Source organism: Pararge aegeria, chromosome 11 (assembly GCF_905163445.1).
Source record: "Pararge aegeria chromosome 11, ilParAegt1.1, whole genome shotgun sequence".
NCBI classification, from domain to species: Eukaryota; Metazoa; Arthropoda; class Insecta; order Lepidoptera; family Nymphalidae; genus Pararge; species Pararge aegeria.
In genome coordinates, this window is record NC_053190.1 from 8,187,807 (window position 1) to 8,214,525 (window position 26,719).

Sequence of the window (26,719 nt, forward strand, 5' to 3'; positions counted from 1 at the left end):
TCCAGATTTATTATTAAGATATAATAGCTAATTAGTTAAAATAATAAAAAATATTTTTTGCCAGTGTAATAGTAGTAATAGTAGATGGACACACAGTGGTACTTTGAAAGATGAGTTCCTTGCATGACCTGTGAAGTGTTGCTGTTTATAGACAATAATTTTTCACCATCAGGTAGCCCTTCTGCATCTAACAATTTAACTATATTTATTTAAGAGTATGCTAAAATATACGACGAGGATCCTATATCGATATCAATATCTATTTCGCGTCCCTATAAAATATTTTAAAACAATGCAATTATCTAGGTGGGTATTATTTAGTGATCGATGGTATTATACTATTGTTGCAAATATTTGGTCGAAAACATGTTTTTTATATGAACTTGTTAGTTATATGTGTGATGGTCGATTCTCTTGATGGCATGGGACTTATTAAGAAATCTACAGTCTACACTCATGTATAATGATTAGATAACTCACAAAACAACGAATTTAAAGTAGGTATATTGTCTAATATATAATAAAACGTGATTGCGTTAACGTTTAACTAATATTTAATAAAACGTACTTGCGGTAACGTTTAATAGAATTAGCTTTGAAATGTTGATTTATGCTTATGACTCTATTTCAACAAGAGATTGTCCATCAGATTTAATCTTTATGTTATTTTAAGGGTAGATTTTTATAAGTATTTTAGTACATAGGTTTTAAGGTAAAAGCCCTTCTAAATGGAGATAGCCTTAGCCTTAGCGACTTAGCTACAACTCTCTTTTCACCAGTGCCGAAATTAATATATTGTCTTGTCCTGTCTCTTTACCAGTCTTATAGTGACTTTAGTAATCTAGTAGAAAACATTGTAGTTTCGATCTACTTTTTGAAGCAAGACACAGTGCATTTTTATAATTTTTATTAGTGTTCTTACCTACATTTGGAAAAAAAGTGTTAGGAAAGTTTCTCAAGAAGTAGCCTAGAAACTGCACAGTTTTCTGTTAAATTATCTATGTAAAGTTAAGTACAATAAAGCAATAATTAAATTTTTTGAAGTTTATTTGAAATGTGTTGCATGAAAACATCTAGAGGATCACTATTACTATCACTAGAATTCTTTCTTCCATATTCTTGGACATGTTGCATATGCTCCTCTAATGTTTCTGCATCATTGTCTTCAGAGTCAAAGTATTTGTCTTCAGCATCTTGAGAAATTTGCTGTAAATCATCATACTCCTCATTATTGTCCACGCTGTTGTAATCAAAATCTAAATCTCTGCCTTCAATAAAACTACTATACATTTCTTGCAAAAACTCTTCTCTTAAAAGATTTCTTTCATTTGAATTTATCATAGATTGTTTTTGAGGTTCAGGCATGTAGTTTGGCTTTGTATCTGGTATGTCAAAATCTCCCCATTTCTTTTCTTTGCCACATGACCCACCTTCTACATCTTGGGCATCTGGTAGAGCTTCTGTTGCTGAGCTTGCATCCTCAATAAGCATTTGTTTATTTTTTGTTTCTCTCATTTCATTTCTGTCAACAGTTTCTAATATCATACTTAGAAAAGTCAAGTTTTCATTATCAACCCCATCCCGTTCAATTTTTTCATCATCTGTCAGGTACTGTCCTACAAGCTGTTCATACAATAATGGATTGCGATACATCATTTGTTTGTCACTAAAATAATCTGAACTGTCTTGCAACTTCTGCATAGCTTTGTATCGTCTGTTTCGAATTCGTTTATTTTTACAATCATTTGAATGATATAATTTTAACTGTTCAATACAAATCTTGAAATTCTTATTGGTATTGTTACTTTGAATGGTTTCGAAATAATTTAAATGGTTTGGTGATAAATACTTGCCAAATTGATATAAAAACTGAGTAGGTGATTGGGTATAGAGTTCATAAGCCACTAGAATTTGTTCTCTTGTCCGTATTTCTGCTTTAGTATTATGAGAATTTTTAAAAGATATGTTTGCACACCTTACCAAGTAATCAATTATATCATAAATAGGATCTATTTCACATGTATCTTGTTCGTTTGAGGATGAAACACTAGAGTCTACCATTATGGTCAATATTGCTCTTTGAATCCTAAAGCAGTTGTTAGGAATTTAAATAAATGATAAACAAACGTATGTAAAGCTTGCGATACAATTAAAATTATCGTGTTTTTTTTCCTTTTGGCTTTACACAATTATTGTGATAAGAAACTATGGGAAAATCAAAAAACCAAAATAAAGCCACAGACTTCACATCACATATAAAATCGGAAACACCAAAAATTACAATCATGAATCACAGATTACTCTTACCTACTGCACTATTTAAAGAACCTTTATATATACTTTATATAAATAAAAATTGTTTTAGTTTAATTATAACTCGAAAAAATCAAACATGTTTTGTATCATAAATTATAACCTGACCATACAGCATTTCCATTCAACTATCGATTGCAAGCTCTATGCAAGGAATCAGAATAATAAGAAACAGAATAGTTTAATATACAAAAAAAAAAAAAGTTCCTACCGTGAGCTGTCAAAATATACAAAGCTTTTCACATACCTAGTATCCTAGCACAAATCTCTATATATATATATTTACTCTTTGCACAAATTTATATTAACCTGTGCTTGTCACTTGTCGTACCGTTTTTACTGGTCTGTGCTTGTCAAATTCTCATCTCTTGGTTTATTTACCTATTGTTCGTTTTCGGTTCAGTCACAAAAAATAAAAATAATCGGGGAATCCTTGGATTGTACAAATGTTGATCACATTTAAATACGCTGACTAATATTTTAAAGCTAAAAACATGTTCCTGTATCTATTAGCTATACAAGTATTACTTTAAAGAATAAATAGCAATGCCTTTTGTAAACATTTTGTTTTGTATTGTGGCGGTGAAGTGAATATTTTCGTAACAACAATGAATTTCCAGAATATAACATGGAAATGGGAATACATATGTGGTCCTCAGGGCCTAGTTCCTTGGAACGATTCGATAAAGGACTTTGGAATGTGTTTTCAAGAGCTTTTCTTACAAATACCTGTATTCTTTTTGTTCGCTGTAACTTCAGGATATTACGTGGGATTAAGAAAAAACTGGGTAGTGAGAGAAAAGACTCAAGAACGATCAATAACTCTTCGTAGTTTTGTAGCATTAGCTCTTTTTTGTATTCCAATTATACATATGTATGTTATCATATCTGATGATCAACTGAGGTTATTCCCTATCAATTATTTCGCTGCTGGGGCGGCATGTATTTCATGGCTGGTACACTTCGGGTATGTAATAGCACTGAAACATCGCCTAGGACAAAGTTCTCGAGGTCCAATAGGTCAGCTCATCCTGTGGTTTCTAATAGTGACATTTAGTATAATACATCTTCGAAGCAATATTCTTAATGGTGCTCCCACATCATTCGACATTGCTATAATATGTTGCCATTCTTTATATCTTCTAACACTGCTGCCGGCAAGTGATTCTAGGCCTACATTTTACTCACCATGCCTTGTTGGTTCTCAACATTCTCATGTAAGTAGATGTTTTTATGATATAATCACTTTGTTTATTATTCATATAAAGGCAGGCAAAAAACAAGTGGGTCACCAGTAGGGGTTAGATACGGGCCATGTGACGATTGTGTTGCACATTTTAACCCTGCTGATTGTAAGCAAGTACTGGCCCTATAAACATCTGCAACACCAGGGGAGCCGCTAATGTATTGTTGGGTTTTGGAGAATCACATGCTTATTTTATGTACTGTCAATTTTCAGAACTCCATTTAGATATTTTTTACAGGAGCATGAAATTGTAGTTAAATTCAACATAAATTTAAATTAAGTAAAGATTTTTTTTTTTTAATTTCAATTATTTTACAGTAAAAACTACACAATATGTGGCATAGTTATGAAATCAGATTAATTAATTAATTTATTTTTATTCAAAGGTTTAAATTAAAATGTCATGTTGTGAGGATATATGTGAGCTAACTTAAACCTGCATTTTCAGAGTGAATACACTCCACTTCTCCCCCAAGGTGATGAAGGTGTCCTTGGTACGGCTATGCAAGGTGCAAACTGTTGGTCTAAACTTAGTTTCTCATGGGTGGATCCACTTTTACAAAGAGGTGATTTTAAATTTGTTTGTGAAAACCTTTTACATATTATTTAACAACTAAAATTTGGTGCAGTCGGATTTGCACAGGTCAGCTAGAATACACTAATAAACTTGAACTCTAGTCAATAGATTATAAATTTTATACAACTATGCATTTCTAAATACTTTTTTTTCCAAAGTTTTATCATCATCAGAGTAGCTGGATACAGCTGTACTTGATAGAAAATTTTAATAAAATTTATGATCTATGACCTTTCTTTTTATATAAGATCATTATTTAAAGTTTTAATTGACATATTATAATTTTTTCTTTTTAAATTTCAAGGATTCGATAACAAGTTGCAAGATTTGGAAGAACTCTATGACATTCCAGCAAGGTATAGATGTACTTATGTGGGAGCAAGGATGGACAAGGCACTCATAGGCAATGTTGACAATTATCAACAATTTGCTGAAGTACCACACCAACCGTTTATAGGACCTGGTAAGATTAATTATTTATTTAAAAATTATTTACAAGTTATTTTATTTGTATTTTTGTAGTAAATTTTGTATTTTTCATTGGATTTCTTAACTGATGTCATAATTATTGTCACACCACCTTTTGCATGGTTTTTTTATAGGCATAATCGCAACACACAAAGTATATAAATAATAAATATACTACAACAATACACACATTGCTATCTAGCCCCAAAGTAAGCGTAGCTGGCTTTTTGGGGTACTTTTATAAATATAATACACATAAATACTTATTACGAGTATATACAAATACAACTACAAACACATTCACGTTCATCACACAAACATTTTTCCAGTTGTGGGAATCGAACCTACGGCCTTGGACGCGGAAAGCAGGGTCACTGCCCACTGCGCCAACTGGCTGTCAAATTAAATTGTCAAAAATAATGTCAAATATGACCCACTTGATGGTAAGAGAAAAACCTTTGCCTATAAACAGAGCAACAGGCCGGTCCGCAGGGCGGCATGTTTCAAGATGTGCTGCGTCCTTTGACATGCCGCCCAGTGTCTATCAACCTAAGCCATAGGTGTTCGGCTTCATGTGCCTGTGATTACACCTGTAACCCTTCAGATTGGAATACAGCATTGAAACAATGCTGTTAAGCAGCAGAAATAAGGATTATGGTAGTACTTCCTGGACATGCAGTGTCACAAAAAGCTCTACTACTACTAAAATTACCTTTTTATTGTTATTATAAAATGAGTGTTGTTAACTAAAGTAGTAATGTGTTATCTTATATCTTTAAACAAGCAATTCTTTCAATAATTGGAATCTCAGAATTAGCTCTAACGATTTTCATGAAATGGTAGTGTATACAGGGGGTTTCGGGGGCGATAAATCGATCTAGCTAGGATTCATTTTTAGAAAATGTCATTTTATTTGTGTTTTCCGGTTGTTGGTGGAGACAAAGTTGCAAGGGTCAGCTAGTTATAATTATATTATCACAATTTTGATTTTATCAAAAAACAACAGCATGTTGACAGTACATTTTAACAAAGAATTTTTGGTACATTTTTTCCTCTTACATAATTGTTTAGCAGTAATGACATACTTCAATATTTTAAAAATGTGAACATTAATGGTACCTACTACTAACATAATGAAATCAGTTATTAAAGCCTAGATACCATTGTGGGAGGAAAACCATGCCCTGTAGTGGGCCTGTAATAGGTTCATATGATGATGATGGTGACTTATTATTTACATTATCGTCATTATAAACCCCCCTACCGGCCCATTACAGGCCACCTTCATACATCTGCCCTTAGAGCCGCCAGATGAGCTTCAGATTATGATTAAGGTGTAAATGGGTTGTAGGTGATGGGTGCATAGGCTTTGACCTTTGCCCTCCTTTCCTTCTCCTTAGTCAAATTCATAGTTGAAACATTTAGATAAGCCACTTTATATAAACAGTTTTTGTCTATATATTACCGTAACATTACTAAGGCCACTAAGATCCGGCTTGTACAAACACTTGTTTTCCCCATATTTTTATACGCCGCGGAGTCGTGGACTTTGCGAGAGGTCGAGAAGAGGAAAATTGATGCTTTAGAGATGTGGTGTTGGAGACGTATGCTTGAAGTGTCATGGAACGAATTTCGCACCAATATTTCCATTATCCGAGAGCTCGACATCAAGCAACGTCTTTCAACATTAGTGCACAGCCGCATATTAATATTCTTCGGACTCGTTTCGCGGAGAGACAACTCCATAGAACGCCTTGTTGTGCAGGGCAAGGTAGAAGGCACTAGAGCGCGCGGTAGGTCACCCATGCTATGGACCGATCAAATCAAATCTCCAGTGGGAGGTCCTTTGCATGAGTGTACCAGACTATCTGCAAATAGGGAGAAGTGGCGAATGTTCGTGAGGCGAGTAACAACTGCCACAAACAATTTCCCACCGTGATGCCCACGACCACTCTGGCAAGTGTTACGACAAAGAAGAAGAAGAAGTCTAAATATGTATTTATTAGTTTTTTTTTATACTTTTTAGTTTATTTTACCTCCTGCCATGCATCAAAAACCATTTCTTAATACGCCTTTTGTTGCCTGGGAGAGATCGCTGTATAAGGCCGCCAAATTGTACCTTCTATCTAATCCTATTTTGTCTGTTTTTTGAAGTATGATCATTGAATTTTTTCACTATGCAATATAATTTGCTCTTTGCAGGATATGGTTCTCTTAGTGAAACTCAGCCTCAGTCATCTACACCAGTCACTCCCACATCTCGGGTGTTACTTCGTCCAATACGGCGGCAAAACGTCTCTTTGTTTCGTGCCTTACACAGTTGCTTTGCCCTACAGTTTTATGGCATTGGAATGCTTAAACTCGTTTCTGACATGGCAAGCTTTGGTGGACCAATACTTCTTAATAAATTAATCATGTTTATTGAAGATGCCAGTATTGATCAACATTATGGGTACATTTTTATTTTAACGTTAAAAATTTATGTAAGCTACAATTATTTTTACACAATTCTTAATAACTCAATTCATTTATTTCATGCATGATTTTAATTGAGATGTTAATTTTAGTATAAATGATGTTTTTATTTATTATATTTTTGTTGCCTACTGTAATTTGACACATACACTTCAAATCTTTCAGGTATATATATGCAGCAACCCTTTTATCGGCTACGGTCATATCTGCTTTGTTTAATGTTCATTTCACTTGGTTAATGTCTGTGATTGGACTTAAAATGCGCGGAGCCATAGTGTCCACTATTTTAAGAAAAACTTTGAGTGTGACGTCCACGGAACTGAACAAAGCCTTTTCAATCGGTGAAATTACAAATTTTATGTCCACTGATACTGATAGAATTGTAAACTCCTGTCCAAGTTTTCATGCACTGTGGAGTATTCCTTTGCAGGTAAGATTGTTAAAGTGGAAAAATATCTGTCACTTTGATTAGAGAAAGTATTTTTTTTTAAAGATTACATATTATGCTATTTATTAATTTACTTATCAATTTTCTATTGCCGAGCATAACTCGTGAGTGAGCAGCGAACCTGGTTTCTGAGTCCAAGGCTGTGTTCGATTCGCACAATTTAAAAAATTTCGTGTGACGAACATCAGGTAGTTGAAAGGACGGAGTAGTACCATCGGCTTCTTTTTGTCCCAGGAAAATCAACGGTTCCCACGGGATTTATAATATACGCGGGTAAAGAACGTGGGCAACGAATAGTAAAGTTATAAGAAATTAAAGATTTTAAACTAAGATTTTCGTGGTTACTCAAGATTTCTTAAATATAGTTCAACGGGTACATACCACGATAATATTTTTGGATTTGTCGATATTTCGACCCAGTTGCATGGATCTGACTACCCGCTTAACACGAAAGCCGTCGTGACCACGATCCATGCAACTGGGTCGAAATATCGACAAATCAAAAAGTTTTATCGTGGTATGTACCCGTTGAAACATATTTGAGAAAAGTTATAAGTAAATTTAAAATACGTAATATGGAATAACAAGGGAAATTGTGTCTTTTTATTTCAGTTATTCATCACACTATTCCTTTTGTATAACCAAGTTGGCATATCATTTTTGGCTGGAGTGGCATTTTCAGTGATACTTATACCAATAAACAAAATAATTGCAAATAAGATTGGACAGCTGAGTACAGAAATGATGAAACACAAAGACAACCGAGTGAGCCTTATAAGCGACATGCTCCGCGGCATACGGACTGTAAAAGTACATGTGTGGGAGGACTACTTCATCAATAAAGTGTCAGGTAATAATTATTCTTCTATACAATTTGGATGTTGTTAAGCGAACATATTAAAAACACAATGATTCCGACTGTTAAAATTTAATAAATAATGAAATATTTTAAATAATTGTGAAATTTAATTATTTGGTTATAAATAAAAAAATACTCTATTTTTTGCATTATAAACCATCCATTATTTTTTGGCATGAACGACATACTATAAAGATATCGCCCTACAGGTCTTACCTTTAAATTAACTCAAGGTTAGACTGACCCAAGATTGGCCCACGTTATTACACACATTTACTGTTTACATAATTTGTTTTAAAGGTGCTGTTAAATTATGTAATTAAAATCAAATAATAACTTTAAAAAGATCAAATGATTCGGAAGTATAAATAATTCCATCTATTCCTTTGGACTATAGAGGCTCGTGTTAAGGAGCTGAAATACCTGCGCGGGCGCAAGTACCTGGATGCGGTCTGCGTAGTTCTGTGGGCGACTACCCCAGTGCTGGTGGCGGCTCTTACACTAGGCACGCACGCACTGCGTGGACAAGTTCTTAATGCTCCTATTGTACGTACATTATGTATACTCCTTGAGTGACTGTTTAGTAATTGATATGAATTTTATTACTTTCTTCTTACGAATTTTGTTTTTCGGTAACTGCTCATAGTATTTTATGTAACAAACTTATTTTAGATATTTCTTATTCTGACAATTGTATAAGTATAGCTAAGATATTTTTGAAATAGTTGCTTGTAGCTCAGCATTATTTCAAGAAAATCTTAGCTAAGAACTTGCTTTGTGTGTGTACTATACTTAAAATAATTGGTATTCCTTGATGAAAGTACTAATGATTAAAGATTAAACACAATACTATACCTTTAACAGTATGATAATTTAATATTATATTATTATCTTATTTCATTCGATGGTTAGCATGCATCATATATTTTTTTCTCTTGACATATTTTATTAATCGCGTTTTTCTTACTACGTAAATAATTTATACCATGTATTTGAGCCATCAAATATGTTTTCAGACATATTTAGAAACCAAATATAATGATTTCAGGTATTCACAACTGTAGCATTAATAAACATGTTAATCGCACCATTAAACGCATTTCCTTGGGTTTTGAACGGACTCACTGAGGCTTGGGTTTCTATAAAACGTATACAGAAACTTTTAGATGTAAGTAATTTCGTATCACATGATATTTACGAATTAAACCTAAACAGCAAATCATATTAATAAAATAAAAGTTTGATTTTATTGTTATTTGCGATTTTATATCAATGTGTTCTTATATTTCAGTTAAGAGACATGGACATTGAACATTATTATGATCGTCTCAACACAAACTGTGACGAAGACAAAGTTATTATAATAAAAAACGCTTCCTTTGCATGGGCAAAGTCTTCGATCCGTAGGAAATCAATGCCAAAATCAAAGAAGAACAAGGGGAAGTCCCAAAAGAAGCTAACCAAATATAGCATTCAAAGAAGAGATTCAGTGTCATCGAACGAGGCGCTTATACAGGAGCCGTTTATGTTGCAGGATATATTTTTTGAGATTGGTAAAGAAGAACTAGTTGGGATTGCTGGGCCAGTGGGTAGCGGAAAGACGTCTCTTTTGTTAGCAATTATAGGTGACATGTTGAAGCAGAAAGGAGATATACAGATACCAGAATGTCTTAATAGTATGTGTTACTCATTAGAGGAATAAATTTTCACACGTTAAGGCAGTTTTATAGTGACTATTTATTTCAGGTTTTGGTTACGTGCCGCAACAACCGTGGCTTGTGCGTGGAACTATACGAGACAACATACTGTTTGGGAAACCTTACGATGAAGTCAAATTTAGATCAGTTATTGAAGCTTGTGCTCTAACAGGTATTTTACTTGAGCAATTAACTTATCGATGTTTTTTTTCCGATGACTAAAGCTAATATTGTTGTTTGATTTATAAATGCCATTTATTAGTGCAATTATTAGCAAATTTTTATTTATATTTTATTTCACTAAAAGTCAGCCCTTTACTCATATCTGTCCTTGTTGTAATTAATGTCTGTTGAGAAAAAAGAATCAACGGTGAAACTTAAAATCTAGTTTAGGTGTGCAAAGGCGATCTTATCGCTAAAGCGAGGAGGAGCCAGGCAACCTTTGGAGATTCCTAAAGAACAGCGGGCATCCGATTAAGGCCAGTTTATGTAAACCAAAATGGTTTAAACGCGACAATTAATTACATAATTGTTAAGAGTATTGCATTTTCAAATTTCAATTTGTATAAGAAATATGTAGCGAAGTATTGTGAAAATGTATGTTTGGAATAATTTATTTTTCTATTTCATATTTCGATAGGAACGATGTATGTGAGGTTCTTCACATTTAGCCAATTTGCTGCGCAATGCAGTCCGTTATCAGTAACGATTTTGTAAGGGTGTCCCGAATTTAATAAAAGCAGACGAATATAAAATGAACGTCGTATAATCGTTAGTGATCTAAATTGGAATTCTGCTGAAAAAAAAAAAACATTTAATTTATGTATATTTGTCATCAGAGGATCTAAATCTCTTGGGCTGGAATGCTTACGTCGGCGAGGGTGGGTGTACACTCAGCGGCGGGCAGAGAGCGCGTGTATCTCTCGCGAGAGCCGTGTACCAGGACAAACAGGGTAAATTTACCGCCAATTCCATACTATAATAGGTTTTACACATTTCATATATTTCATTTCGAGAACGATCCCCGACACGCGCCGCTTTCTTTTCGGAGCATGTAAAATTTAAGCTTTTTTTTTTACACTTTGTTAACTCACCGCATAATAGTCATCACAGATTTCAATTTAATGGTGTAAGCATAAACTCAAAAGATTTTTTCCGTGTACCCAACCATTGAAAAAGTTTTGAATAGTTAATTCTTGTACACAGTGTCCGGGACCGAAGTAGCGATTAATTAATATACTACTACGACAATGCACACATCGCCATCTAGCCCCAAAGTAAGCGTAGCTTGTGATATGGGTACTAAGATGACTGTTGAATATTTTTTATGAATAATATACATATATAAATATAAATAATAATATACAGAACACCCAGACACTGAAAAACATTCATGTTCATCACACAAACCTTTTTCAGTTGTGGGAATCGAACCCACGGCTTTGGACTCAGAAAGCAGAGTCGCTGCCCCCTGCGCCACTCGGCCGTCCAAAAATATCACTCGTCTTAACAGAGAGAATCGTGACGAAACCTTCATGCCTGAGAGTCTAGCAATCCGCACTTGGCCAGCTTGGTGGACTACGCCCTACACTTTACCCCATTATTATAAGACAGTTTCAAAATCTATTGGTTTGGTTGGTAGTGTATCTGTTGGACGACGTGTTGTCGGGCGTGGACGCAACAGTCGGGCAACACATCATGCAGCGTTGCATTCTGGGCCTGCTGCGACACACGGCGCGTATTCTCGTCACACATTCGCCGCGACACCTTGCGCGTGCGCACCGTGTGCTGTTGATGCAAGACGGGCGGATAGTCTCGCAAGGTGACACTTGTTCCTAATTCACTGACCACTTTTATTACCTTTGGACTTGCCGTCCTTAGAAAAATGACGACTTAATATTTGTGAAACGCAACGTTTTACAAACGGACTACACTTGAATTGATATAACAGTGTTTTAGCGATTATAATTTTAATTATTTGAACGCTCTTATGAAAGCTTCACAACGTACAACGCCAAAATCGTTTTAGTTAATTGGAGAGAAAAACGTAGTGACAACACCCTGTCCAGTGGTAATAATAGAGGTCAGTGTTCCAAATGGACCCCGGTTCATAACGAAACACTTTTAGCAGGTAACACTAATCAACCATTAATAACGAATTCTGAAAAAATAAAAGAAAGAATAGGGAAATAATTATACTTTATTGTACACAAAGAAAGACGAAGAATATATTTTACATACAAAATACAGTATAGATTTTTAAAGCGGATGGTCAAGACCGGAATTTGAAAGTTAGATTATGCAAGGAAGCTCAGAGTAATAGAATAACGTCTAACAATCTGTATTCTGAATCGACTAGAAGACATAGCTTTGAAGTTGTGCAACTAGCTGTCGCCTGACTATAAACAATATGTACACCTAAATTTATTTCTATAATGATGAACGCATGTAAATCAATTTCTACGTATAGTGTTTGTACGCTTTCTAAATGAATCGCGAAATAAAACGTTCTTTTAAATAATTTGTAGGTCCACCAGAAACTGTTCTAAATGAAATAGAAGACTTTCTGCCCAGTGAAACAGAATCTATAGGCGAAGAAATAGAAGCGCAAGGCGACGCGGACGATAAACAATCACCCGATTTAGACGTCGTTAGCCAAAACAGTTTGGAGAATGATGTATGTAGCCCTAAATTCTATGGATAAAATATATATTATTATGTCTACTATATTTATATGTTTATTTTGCAGGAAAGTATGTCTGAAGGCACAGTTGGTTGGTGGGTTATCGGGCTATATTTGCGCTCCGTTGGTGCTTTCTTAACAATGTGTATCGTAATATCGCTAATACTTATGCAACTGTCGCAAAACTTCACATTCATCTGGCTCACATTCTGGGTCAGAAATAAAAGCAATACGTCCGTTAATTTGCAAACAATCGATAACGTCCACGAGAACACAACAGCGCTCGACCATGGCTTCAACGTTTTTGACAACATTGTTCATAAGATAATAAATACATCGATTGCAATGATCAACAGTTTCAGTGGAAATAATAACACTAGTATAAGAACCGATGACATCCTCACGAATAATATGTATCCCACCCAAACCCCAGTGTTAAAAGCATCAGCATTCACGGACAACTATTATTTGGAAGTATACTTTGGTTTGGCTGGATTGAATTTAGTGTTCACTATAATGCGAGCTTTTTTGTTCGCTTACGGAGGAGTTAAAGCAGCAGCGAAGATCCACAAAATTCTTTTGAAAGTTATTGTAAAGGTATGTCGCTTTATTTATTATTCTATTGCAAATATTAATCTCAGTTTGGTGTTCGATAAGGGGGCGTTCATAAAATACGTGAGATGTTTAGGGGGGGGGGGGGGGGGGGTAGAGAGGGTCGAATCAAATCTCATCTAATCTCACGTTGGAGAGAGTCTTGGCAAATATCACGCAATTTTTTTCCTGATTGGAAATTTGTTCTATTGTTAAATTTTTATTACACTTATAATTAAACTCAGCAATATTGATTACTAGTCTTAACAAGTCGTAAATAAAAGCAAAGCTTATTGCTTTTTTCTTATTACAATAACAATCCAACGCGTTTTGGTAAGTAACCCAAATTTTAAAAAATCTTACGTGAGATTGGGGATAGGGGGTTGAATAAAATCAAACGACATCTCGCCAGGGGGGGGGGAGGGACAGAAAATTTAAAAAAAAAACTCACGTAATTTATGGACGCCCACGCCACGCGTTAAAAAAAGCGGAAAACCCAGGCTTGTAGAACTATCTTACTCAGCCTTTAGCTTGCTCTGTAAGAAGATTGCACGTGTTTATTGCACGATGGAAGTTTAATGTCACCATTTTCTTCAAACAGTATTACACTACAGCTCAACTCTTGACCTATTCTATTACGACCAACTTATATATAGATGTATTTTTGGAAATCCTAAATTACTTTTCTGCTATTTATAGTTATAGTTTTTTAGTGGTGATACTTATCCGGTGCAATTGTTATTTAAATACTGCTATATAGTGAACTTTAGGGTTTTTTTTTTAAATAAATCCGCGACAACAAGACTTACATACAGTTTGTCTTGTACGTCGCGAGTCATAGAAATTTATGCATAATCTTCAGAGTACTACACCGACTTCCGAAACGTAACAAAGTAAACAAAAGCGGCGCGGCGTCGTGGCTTTTCGTTACGGCGGAGCTATGCTAAGAACTCTCTCCACCTCGTCTCTGTGGTCACTATTATTATTTATTTAAACTCTTTATTTGTACACCACTACACAGTTAGGAAAATAAATGACGAATAGAGAGAAAACACAAAGACTGGAGTAGAATACAAAAGCCGGCCTTATCGCCTAAAAGCGATCTCTGCCAGGCAACCTTAGGATTAGGACAACAAGAGCGAGAACCAATAGGTGGTGTAAAATTATTATTAACCTACATTCAAATAAATACATACAAAAACATAAACAAAATATACACAAAAAAACGTATATATATATATATATATATATATATGAAATATAAAAATAATAAACAAATATTATATATAATGATAAGCTAAAGTAATGAATAGATGGAAAAAAATAAAAACCAGTCGTCTTATTGCGCAAGATAATAAGATTTAACTGCATTTTTAAACATATCAAGCGATTTTGCTTGTCGTATGATCGTAGGGAGAGCATTCCACAAATCGATAGCCTGCACTGTGAAGGAAAGCTTATAAAACTTCGTCCTGTACATCTACATTCTACATAGTTGTAGAATGAAAAAATAATAAAATATATATATGGTGTGCCATAGATAGAAGGCCAAAAAATCGTATAGTAATAAGTGTTGCTGTGCTATATCTTGTATAAATATTGCTAGTTTACTTAATGTCATTCTCTTGCAGGCAAACGTGAAGTTTTTCGATGTCACTCCCACAGGGCGAATAGTTAATAGATTTTCATCGGATACATACACAGTGGATGACTCGTTACCATTTATCTTGAATATACTGCTCGCACAAATATTTTCTTTGATCGGTGAGAAAACTTTAATAGTTATTTATGCAACAGTTGTATAGTTTAGGTATTAAATGTAGGTTTATCGCACGAGGCCCTTGAATATGTCCTTTGAAGTTGGAGGGCCCCGATCCCGATCTAGGTACTCAGCGGACCACCAGACCAGACCAGAGAAAATTCGAAAATTATAAATTTCCAAATTTCGCCTGCCGAGAATCGAATCCGGGACCTCCTTATTAAATTCACAGCGCTTACCGGTGTGCCAGGGAGGTGATCAAAAACATAGTTTCATTCAGTAATTAAGACTATAATCACCCTTCAGTTGCTTTTAAAGTATACGTGAACGCGGCGTTCAAGCGGTTAACGGCGGTTGTGGCCTAAATGTGATTTCGGGTAATTATAATAAGAAAAGTTGGCAATTTTTTGTTTTGCTTTAAATTTAATTTCTCCAAATCGAGTATTAGGGATTTTTTTATAGGTGGTGGCAAGGTGGTGTCCCCTTTTAAAATTTATCCCGTAACTGTATATAGATCTAACAAACACATAATATATAATATGCGCAATTTATTAATACCACCTTATTGTCGTAGGCGCGGTGGCGGTAACAGTCTACGGGCTACCTTGGTTGCTAGTTGGCGTCTTACCTATGGCTTTCATATATTACAGGTGTGGATTACCTATCTTTAGCTTTTAACATCTTTTAAGTATGTAACTTATAACGTTTTCAATCTTTCTGTATAATATATAGATTAGTTAGCTTTTTTCCTCCGATTTGCTCAAGCTTATGTAGATTTTTTCAAAAAAATTGGATTGTCCTTTACTAAATTTTTTTTGTCATAGTTGTCAAACAGTACATTTTTTTCTCTATGAAATGTGCACGTATGATGGCGTATGCCAAACTTCAGTGATCGCTCAATTAGTTAAAAAACTCATCAATTAACATTATAATATTAGTTATCATTGGGGATAACCGATCAACGTCTGTCTATCGCCCATAAACCGTATTTGCTTAAATAACCTGTTTTAAAATTACTGATGATTTGAATGTGGTACGTCATTAAACTAAAAAAATGGCTTATTATCTTTTTGAAACCATTTTCTAACATGAAAAAATCCTTTTTTTTTGCATAATTATTAATCTGAACACTGCTTTTAGTATTAAAACACTCTTATTTGCTTTAGTACATATAATACGTAATTAAATCATCACTTACAACCATTATGCCGGGGACATATTGGAATAGCTTCCATTAATTCTCACGCCACGGCGCGTATGTTGAGTGAAATCCAATATTAGTATTTAGTACGCCTAAAAACACATTTGATTTGAATCTGCATGCATAACATTCCATACATACTTCCTTAATATACCTAGACGATATATTCTGTGTGCAGATTACAGCGACGTTATAGGATCACTTCCAGGCAACTCAAAAGGTTACAGAGTGTTGCTTTGTCCCCGGTCTACGTACATTTTAATGATACGCTTGAAGGTAAGATCATCCCGTCTTTTAGTGGTCACAGAAAAGTTTGGAGTATTGACAGCTTCTTATCATACGAACTACTCTTATAGTAATAATTGTCAAACCGAAGACTGTACTGTACAGGGCTAGCACGGGCAGGAGACAAAAATTATATACCCCGATTATGTACCCTGACAAGGGATATAATTGGGGATATGACGTGTCCACCTGGGAATATGGAATAAGCGAAGTTTACCCCCGTTTATTATTACACATATATTATGTGGATATTATTTCTCTACGTTTCGCCCCCTAGACCAGTTTTACATATACGAATACGAAAAATATTTAAGAGTACAAGAACAAAGTGTCTCGCATATTATGTGTTCATAAAACACCTAAGATACACATAGGACCAATTCTTAGATATAAACTAATGTAGGTACCAGTTTAGGTTAAAGAATGTTACTAATGTTCTAAGCAGTGATATCCCAGGGGGTAAGACTTTGACTTCACTTGAGTTGATATGATGATAATGCTACGAAGAAGAAGAAGAAACCCTTTATTGCACGTATAACATACAGGAAAAGAAACAGTAAGGAGTATACAGTAAACAATGTAGACATGATAAGTTTGCATGGAAACAAGCCGCTCCGCTTTCATCTCACACAAGATAGAACAAAGATTGTTAAATTGTAAAACGATGTTGTAAAAGAGCAACTGCTGAGTTTCTTGCCGGCTTCTCTGTAGAATCTGCCTTCCGAACCGGTGTTAGAGTCACTACAAACAGACATACTTGACGTTTCAAAAGTGCTTATAAGGTCTACTTGAAATAAATGAATTTTGTTTTTTTTGGAATTTTGACATGCAAAGGCGGCTTTATTGGTGCAATACAGGTAACCTTTGTAGACAGGTCTTACAGCAAGAGAACGAGATAGTGCCAAGAGTGTTGATATATATACATAAGTACGAATATAGTTATCGCCATCATCTCACTACCATCTACTCATTATTAATGTATTACGTAATATAATAAAAATGCCATCTATGGTCCTATTTGAATAAAGATATTTTTGACTTTGGTCTTCCGTCACCACAAGGCACACCTCTAGGACAATGGCGTGCACTTCATACATGCACAGAATCACTACCTACCCTTAATTTTTTGTAAAACTCGAAGATCCGAAGGATTCTCCCATTTTATGGCATCTTCCTTCTTTATGCATACCCTGGTCAAAAACCCTGTGCACGCAACTGCTCTAGGAGGTAATTGACACTTGTCTTCCCTAACGCTCAGGGTTGAGCAATATCCGCGCACTCGGCGCTGCCGCTCGCTGGGCGGAACGCGGTGAGGAGAGCGTTGAGCGTTGGCAGCGAGCGGCACTGTGCGGTGCAGCAGCGTCGCAATGGCTGGCACTTCGACTGCAGGCCGCTGCCGCTGCCGCTGTTGCCGGGGCCGCACTTGTAGCCGTTTTGCAGCGAGCCACACACGCCGCCGACCCGGGTGAGTTTTTTTTTTGACCATACACACAGGGCCATCTAGCCCCGCAGTAAGCGTAGCTTGTGTTATGAGTACTAACATGATGGATATTTGGAATGATGTAGATAAATACTTGTAAACTAGGTGTTAAACATGAAAACTATGCTCATCACACAGACACACACCCACACACACGCACACACCCACACACACAATACACTTAAAAACATAACACAAATATTTTCCAGTTCTGGAAATCGAAACTACAGCCTTGGAATCGGCCGTCTACATCTGTGACTATATGATATATAGTGTGTCCGAGATCTATAAAACCACTCACTAATAGGGCCGGAGAGGTCGTCAAAAGTCTTTTACTAGTTTCGAAAACAGGTGCACTTATACAACGTGTTAATGAAAAACCGAAATAGTACTTCACAGGCTTTTGAGGTACATTATGTACTATGAGAATTATCTGTGAAACCGAAAACCTTATAGTTTTTGTGTAAACCACTGCCATACTTTTTACTTGAAGAAATCAGTTACAGCCATAACATGAAAATGCAAAATTAAAATCATGAATCCGGTCACGTTATTAGGTACACGTCGCATAGCGTAGCGACGTGTCGGTCTTTTATCTTCAATAACTAAGTATGTTTTGGATTTGTTTTATTCGTAAGTATAAGAATGTAGTTATTAGTATGTATTTTTTTTAATAAGCACAACCTGCAGTCTGTTAACCTTTTGTTTTCCTTATCCCAAGGTGGCCTGGAAGCGATCAGGCTGCCTTATGCATACTGCTTCTGTCTGTGTTTTTTTTTCTTTTTCTGTTTCGTAATCCTGTTACACGTTCTTTTAATTTAATATTTTTACACACAATTTTTCCTTATGAATTATACTAATGCATCTTTCAATATTATTTCGTAATCCTGTTACAAGTTGTTTTTTCTTGTAGGACTCGTGGGCCTAGCGATCTCGTACGCTTTATCGATGACATCAATGCTAAGCAGCGTGCTTAACTCCTTCACCGAGACCGAGCGCGAAATGATTGCTGTAGAGCGAGTCGGCGAATATATTACACAGGTTTCTAATTTTTTTATTTGTATTTTTTATAATGGTAGTTGACGACCGATCTAATAGTAACTGGAAAACCATCGCATATAAACAAGGCAACACTGAGCGCGGGGCACGCCAGAAACTCGTTCTGCAATATGACGGCCTTTTTCTTTTTTTGTTCTGGTAAATGCATTGACGCATCCCTCCCGGAGACAGAAGAAATAATCTGAACTGTTTCCGGAAGGGTATGTGGAACTCGCTGACACGAGACCAGAATTTTTTTTTATTTTTTTAAATATAAATAAATAAATAAATATACTACGACAATACACACATCGCCACCTAGCCCCAAAGTAAGCGTAGCTTGTGTTATGGGTACTAAGATGACTGATGAATATTTTTAGGAATTATATATAAATAAATACTTAGAAAATACATATAAACACCCAGACACTGAAAAACACTTATGCTCATCACACAAAAATTTTCCAGTTGTGGGAATCGAACCCACGGCCTTGGACTCAGAAAGCAGGGTCGCTGCCCACTGCGCGAGTCGGCCGTCAAATACTAGAATACCCACTAAAACCCAGCGGAACCGTCTACGCCATACCGCGACATCACAGGATCGCTTTCGCATGCTACTGTGGCATGCCGACGACAATATGACGCCCTGTGCCAACCTGAGGCGTAAGTGTTAAGCCTTATGTGCCTAAAATTACACAGCTCTTCAGACCGGAATGCAGCATTGCAATGCTGCTTTGCGGCAGAAGTTAGCATGGCGGCAAGCTATGCTACTACCAAAAATTTAATTAATTAATACAGTGTGCCAATTATTACGGTATTAATGATAGTGAAAAACTTTTGTTCCATAGCATTTGTTTTATAAAATTAAAATGAATATAAATTTTTTTTCGGAATTGATCGGATTTCAACCAGCGACTTTCTGGCAATCGCGGCCTGAGCGCTTTCTCCAATTAAGCTACGGCTCTCCTACCGTCGATGCCGAAATTAGTATATACCTTTCACATCAGTCTTATAGCGACTGTAGCGTCATCTAGTAGGAAACGTTGCAGTTACGATCTACTTTTTCAAATTCATATTACAATAAGACACGTTTGAAACTAGAGATGACACATTGGTTTTTAATAATTTTTATAATTTTTTTTGGTGTTTTTACCTACACTTGGAGGAATTATCATCATGCCATCAATAATGCCTTACACATCAGTGTTATAGACTTATAGCATTTATGTTTAGAAAAACAATCAAAAAGCGATTTCCGTATAACTTTTTAATGACTAACGTAGTCATCCTTAATGAAATTTTAAACTAAGCTGTTTTTATTTAATCGCTTAAAAATTTGTGTGATTTTCTTAACTTCCTTTCCCAATCATTAAATTTTATTAGTTACAAACAAATTTAATTCACTTTTCGTTACGCTGCAAATGTAATTAAATTTATAGGTTGAAGGTGAAAAAATGGACGGGGAGTCACCACCGTACGGTTGGCCTTCGCATGGAGTTATAAGTTTCGAAGACGTATTTCTTAAGTATGGGTAAGCTGTGACGATTTATAGTTTTGACTTAAGTTTCAACAGGTAACTGGATGGGTGACCTGATTTGGATATCAATTCCTTTACCTTTACTTTTTCTCGGTGCCTGGAAAAAACCAATAAATAAGTTATGATTAAAGATTTATGTGCGCTTTAAAAACAAAATTTTTGACCTAAAAAGTTTACATTGACATAGAGTAAAAATAGCAATGCAAAAACTTTATGTATACAAAAGAAATGTTTATTGCATGGTTATAAAAATAAACAACTTACCAGACCGTATTAAAGATTTACCTATTAATAAATTTCAAAATTACATGTCTAACAACCTAAATAATAAAAACATATAATATGGCAATGATTATTTTAAAATCGAATTTGACGGATATAAGTAGTAATTTTTAAAGTTGACTAATAAATATACCTAATTTGACTATTGACACTTTAAATTAATTAATATCAATTTTAAGATTGAACAGATTTGTATCCGGAAATATTTTCACATGTCTTTATGGCAAAACATGTTTACCAATTTACCATATTTAATGCAAATAAATTAATTATTATTTCAAGCAATTAAATATCTCTTGCTTCAACGGTCAAGGAAAACATCGTGAGGAATCCGGAGATTTCTAGATAACGTTCACAAAGCCGTGTGAAGGTCTAACTTGTAGTGGAATGATAAAATAAAAAAAAAACTTTCTACATACCTTTTTTCACGTTTGTAGCGCGAGGGAAAACGGCGAGAGTGCTCTGCGCGGCGTAACATTCTCGAGCCATCCAGGCGAGCGGATCGCGGTGGTGGGGCGAACAGGTGCGGGGAAGAGTTCGTTGCTGCGAGCCGTACTCCGTCTCACACCATGCGCTTCGGGCCGCGTGTGCGTTGACGGCGTAGACGTCGCTACGCTGCACTTACAAGCGCTCAGGTACTTTACTGTAGCAGCTAACATCCATTTTGTATTCAAGAATGAGGTTCAAATCCATACTAATAATAATATATCTTTATTTTTTTCAAAAACTGCATCTTTCATCATATTTAAAACATTACTCGTTCAATAGGTATGGCGAGCGTACGAACGTTTATTTATGAATTACCCACTGATGTACGAGACAATATTAATCCTCGTAATATTAAGAAAAAACTGAAGTCCTTCTTTTAAAGTAGCTTATGATCATTTTTATACACAACATGGTAACTGGCAATAATGTTCTGTAGTTAACGTACCTAGACTTAATTCTCTGTTAGAATATATTACAAACCTGGGTGGTTTTCTGAGTCTGTCGGTCTATAAGTAAGTATTTTTTATATTTTTGGAAACTTTATGTAAATAAATAAATAATAAAATAAAATAATGTTCTTTTTTACTTTTATTGTATCTTTCTTTATCTTTAACTATATCTTTTTCTTTCTACGGTTTTTAATAATGATGTACCTATGCTTTTTACCCACCAATTATTGCTTCACTGCTCTGCTCAATGCTTTTAATTTTTTTTTCTATTGTAAATGTACTGTACTTTTTCGGCAATGTTCAATCAATGGCATGTACGTCTTGCGAGACGTACTGGCCATTGATTGAAATACTGTCTAAGCGACACTTTTTTGTATGGCTAAATAAGCCGATGCGCGAGCGACATTTACGGCCGCAAATATGGCAGTTGAGCCCTGCGGCGCAATCTGAAGATCCCGTAGTATGCCTTCGTATCCTTTTTTAAACAAGAACACCAAGCCAAGCATCGTCACAGATACGGCATCCCTCATTAATGCTCTTGCGCCATTCATCTCTTCCTTCCGCAAGCCTCTCCCAATGTCTACGAGAAGGATCCATACGGTGTACATGACCTAGCCAGCGCAAGGGTATCTGCTTTAGTAGAGCATAGAGACTGGGCATCCCTGCTTTCTTAAGGACTTCCTCATTTGTGACTCTGTCCATCCATGTTATGCCTACAATCTTTTATGTTATAAGTTTGTTATTATATGTTTTAAGTTACTTTTTGTAATGACAGTTTTTGCCAAAAAAAAATACACTTTACTTCATATGGTTACGACCTTGAGGTCGGAAAGCTGGGTCGTCTGCGTCAATGGGCCGACAAAACCAAAATTTGCAAGTATGATGTTGAAATGATATGCCATTACGGATGGTAGATCAATACCAGGTATCCTGATGGTGGGAATGAAATTAATTTCTGCCGCATCACTTAAGGTTTAGTAAACAGGCATGGTGGTACTAAAGTTAATAACAATAATTGCAGATCCCGTATCGGCATAATCCCGCAAGAGCCGTTCATATTCTCGGGCAATATCCGAGAGAATGTAGATCCGCTGCGTCAATACCTAGACGCGGAGGTTTGGCGCGCGTTGGACGCGTGCGGCGCAAGAGACGTCGTGACCGCACGCGGTGGCCTAAGCGCGCCCGCAGATCAGATGTCTCGCGGCCATGCCCAGATGCTCTGCCTTGTGAGGGCGTTGCTTCAGAAAGCCAAGGTTAGTAAATCAGTACTTTATGGCTGCCCGTACACAAATTATTATTATTTTCAATATATTTACCAATACTTCAACTCAATATCTCACAAAGGCTATATTATTCATAGTAAAGTCAGCATCTCCTGAGGATGCTCCGGTGTCGGAGTGAAGCGTGCGTTAAGAATACAATGCTGAAGATCTTTTTGTTGTGGAGTATGAAGTAGAGAGTCGGAATTTTTAACTACAACGTACAGATTGTCGTTTGCGGAGCATAGTAATTTTTATTTAATATTATTGACGATATTGGCAATAATAATTGACGTGAGTGCGGAGAGATACTTCCAGCAGATTTACCTCCTTCAATATCTGTGTCCGTAGTATAATTTATATAGTAAAGCACATACAAATCTGCTTTCTCTAAACCTACGAATCGAAAATAAGTCTAGAGAGAGAAAACGTTTCACGAACTCTTATGTTATGTCTACCGAATTTAGGCGCCGGCTAAAGTTACGACACCTATTCGGCTGATCGTTAAGTTTTGGGGCACTCATAAACTGGCGCTTGACGGAAAGATGTAAAAAATATAAATTCAGTTGTTTTAATAACCATCACTCCATACGAAAAATTAAAAATGTGATAATACAAACACAAAAAACACACCTTGCAGGATTTTAACCCGAATCTCTATGGCCAAAATAAAATAACGTCATCTACGCAACAGTCCTACAGACATGGCTGAAATGATCATATACCTTTTGATCTCAAAGTGTTACAAAAATAAGTAACGCCTTTTTCGCGGATTCCAAATTAATCCTGAAATTAAAAAAAAAAAAACTTCAGAATTTTAAGCTTGCAATTTATTAAACATCGTTTTACAGATTCTTCTAGTAGACGAGGCGACAGCGAACCTCGACCAAGAGAGCGAGCGGGTCATTCTCGACACCATTCGCTGCTCTTTCGGCGGCAGCACTGTCGTGTTCGTGGCCCACCGCCTGACTGGCGTGCTGGAATGCTCGCGAGTACTGGTACTGGGAGGGGGGAGGCTATTGGAACTACGGCCACCTGAGGACGCACTCGCCGACCCCACCTCTCATCTCTACAAACTGCTGCATCCCGATCAGTAACAAATAACTTGCGCTTCTTGCCCGCGTGCGATAAGTGTATTCTTTCATACAGACTTGCAATGAATGACATAATGAACCCCGACCCATTGCGCCACAACACCCTGCCGGGCTATTAATTCGTGTTCGCAAAGCGTTGTTTACATCTATGCTGAGTACTCGCGAAAAGTCCATTTCTACATACAACGCTTTGTACGCTGTTTTACGAAATATACTCCGACCTACCGTGTCGCAGCGCCCGCCTAGACTGTTACTTCGTTTTCGCATACCTTTTTTTCTATATATGATATGAGCACATAAGGGTCAAAGCGTGATTTAAAACATTTCTTTCAGCTTACTAAACAATTGAGCTAATAGATTTTGAAACTGACTAGTTCCAAAGATGTTCGCCTTCATAAAAAACCAAGAAACCAACTTTATTATTAGTATAAATGACAATATGTTAACAATCGTACTTGGCCGGACTAAAGTTGGCTCTTGGAAATATTGCATGTAGCATGTACTGGAATGTGTAATGTTATTGTTGAATTTCTGAATGCCATTCGGGCTTATTTAAGTCCGGCTAACTTACATCGTGCGTTTTGTACGGCGGGAAAAACTAAGTGTACCAACCACGCAACTTTAGTGCAGGTTTTGTTATTTAAATAAACCCACTGCTGGGAACAGGCCTCCTCTCTTATAGGAGATTAGGAGCTTTGATCCTCTATAGTACTTAATGCTGGATGGCAGTCTTTAACGATGTCATTGCCACAAATTGAGATAATAACCTAGGACTAAAATGTGAATTGACTGGAGTTTATCATAACGGTCTCATAGGGTTAATATGACGTCTGTACAGATCCAATATGGCGGATATGACACTCCAAAAATAACGCAAATAAACATAAAGATGTATTGGGTTCATTTAAGGTCTTTTTGAGTAGAAATTAGTATATTTTTAGTAGAATTTATCGATCAATAAATAAACCGTTTTTTCGTGGTAGGATTTTTTAAACAAGTGAGGTTTTAAGTTTCAACGTTGTCTTGTCGATATTTGTAGTAAATTGGCTATTGTTTGGCTATATTTTTCGGGTACCAACCATTTCATACAAATGCAGTTATAAACTATCGGTGGCGCTGCCAAAAATGCCTTGACCCTACTTGCTAACTTATCACGTTTGTAAAATAAACAACTATTCTTTCTGTACATTCCATGTTTCTATTAGTAGATAATTCTATTAAAAACTATTATTATACTTATAATTAAGTTAATTGCTCATGTATTTTAAAAACATATTATGCTTGTGTTGTAAAATAAATTGACATAATTTCGAACTGATGGTATTGTAAGACTAAATTAATTAACCGAGGGAAACTAGGTCGAGCGTCTTTTATAAATATTTCTTATTTTATTTTACATTACCTTGTGGTGCATACATTAGCATGTGGTGTTTTCAATCAATTTTAAATAGAGCATAAAATAATTATTCGAAGATTAGATGATAAAGATGCCCATATGTAATGCTTAATGCCTTATTTGTTGCTGTTTTTATTGTTCAAATCCAAAACAGTGTTAATTTCTAGATGCGGCTGTAAACATTTATAATTTCAGTCATGCCCAAAAAATTTTAAACATCTACTTAATATCAACAATTAATTATTCTTTATTATTAGAAGGAAATATAAACGAAAAACGTTTCACTTTCTGATATGAAAAGTCTTGATATATATTTTCGTATAGTGAAAACTTCTCTCTACGGTGAAATATTCTTAAAAAGGATAGCGATACCTCTTGGCTAGTTTCATAAAATACAAATTTCAACATTTGTCTTCTACCTGTAAGATAAAAATCTTAAAGATTTTATTAATTCTGAATACTTTGAACAAACCCATAATTCGCACTTATCCTAGTATAAGCGCATAATGGATTAACTTTAAAACAGAGTATTTTTTTTCTTACAACGCAGGTCTTTTTTAAAGCATCATTTTATTATTATATAATCTTTTGTTGAACGCCTGCATGTGTTCTGTGGTTATAAAGGTTTGCGCACGCGGGACGCGCCAGAGTGCAACGTATTGCTACAATTTTCCTAAATGGCGGTGAGCTCTGGTCACTGGCTCTGGTCTGGAGTATTGCGATTCAATGCGTTGCGATCGGCACTGTCCCACGGGCTCTAGCCTTTATATGCTTGGTGTGACTTCATATTATAAGGATAGACCTAATGTTAAGAATTGAAACAAAGTATATCAGCATATTATAATATTTTTCATGCAAATTTTAAATGCCTGTATTAGTAAAAAAAATATTTATTTTTATGAATTAAATCTAATGGTGTGCCTGAGTAAATTCAAACATAAGGATATAAGAGTATAACGTTTTTTTAAAATAATAGTGCCAATTATTTTTTTCATGAATCGTAACAAAACTAAATTTCCTCTATAAAAAGGATAGCGTTATTTCTAGCCCGTTTAGTTTAGTTTAGAAATTTGTTTACTACATCATAATATTT

General features: G+C 35.6%; 2 protein-coding genes across 2 annotated transcripts; one reads left to right on the forward strand and one right to left on the reverse strand.

Moving 5' to 3' along the window:
• Positions 1 to 837: 837 nt before the first annotated feature.
• LOC120627744 (coiled-coil domain-containing protein 97) lies at positions 838 to 2,245 on the reverse strand. Its single transcript, XM_039895771.1, has one exon. The coding sequence runs from the start codon at positions 2,059 to 2,061 to the stop codon at positions 1,030 to 1,032; it is 1,032 nt and encodes a 343-aa protein (XP_039751705.1). The 5' UTR covers positions 2,062 to 2,245; the 3' UTR covers positions 838 to 1,029.
• Positions 2,246 to 2,658: 413 nt separating this feature from the next.
• LOC120627242 (ATP-binding cassette sub-family C member 10) lies at positions 2,659 to 26,718 on the forward strand. The gene is made up of 23 exons (XM_039895148.1): positions 2,659 to 3,530; positions 4,008 to 4,125; positions 4,441 to 4,599; positions 6,807 to 7,056; positions 7,245 to 7,509; positions 8,140 to 8,377; positions 8,784 to 8,932; positions 9,435 to 9,554; positions 9,678 to 10,062; positions 10,133 to 10,255; positions 10,923 to 11,036; positions 11,726 to 11,905; positions 12,612 to 12,760; positions 12,833 to 13,363; positions 14,989 to 15,121; positions 15,691 to 15,766; positions 16,496 to 16,593; positions 17,861 to 18,067; positions 18,996 to 19,123; positions 20,560 to 20,651; positions 21,377 to 21,574; positions 22,899 to 23,130; positions 23,988 to 26,718. The coding sequence occupies exons 1-23, from the start codon at positions 2,922 to 2,924 to the stop codon at positions 24,231 to 24,233; spliced, it is 4,800 nt and encodes a 1,599-aa protein (XP_039751082.1). The 5' UTR covers positions 2,659 to 2,921; the 3' UTR covers positions 24,234 to 26,718.
• Position 26,719: the final 1 nt, after the last annotated feature.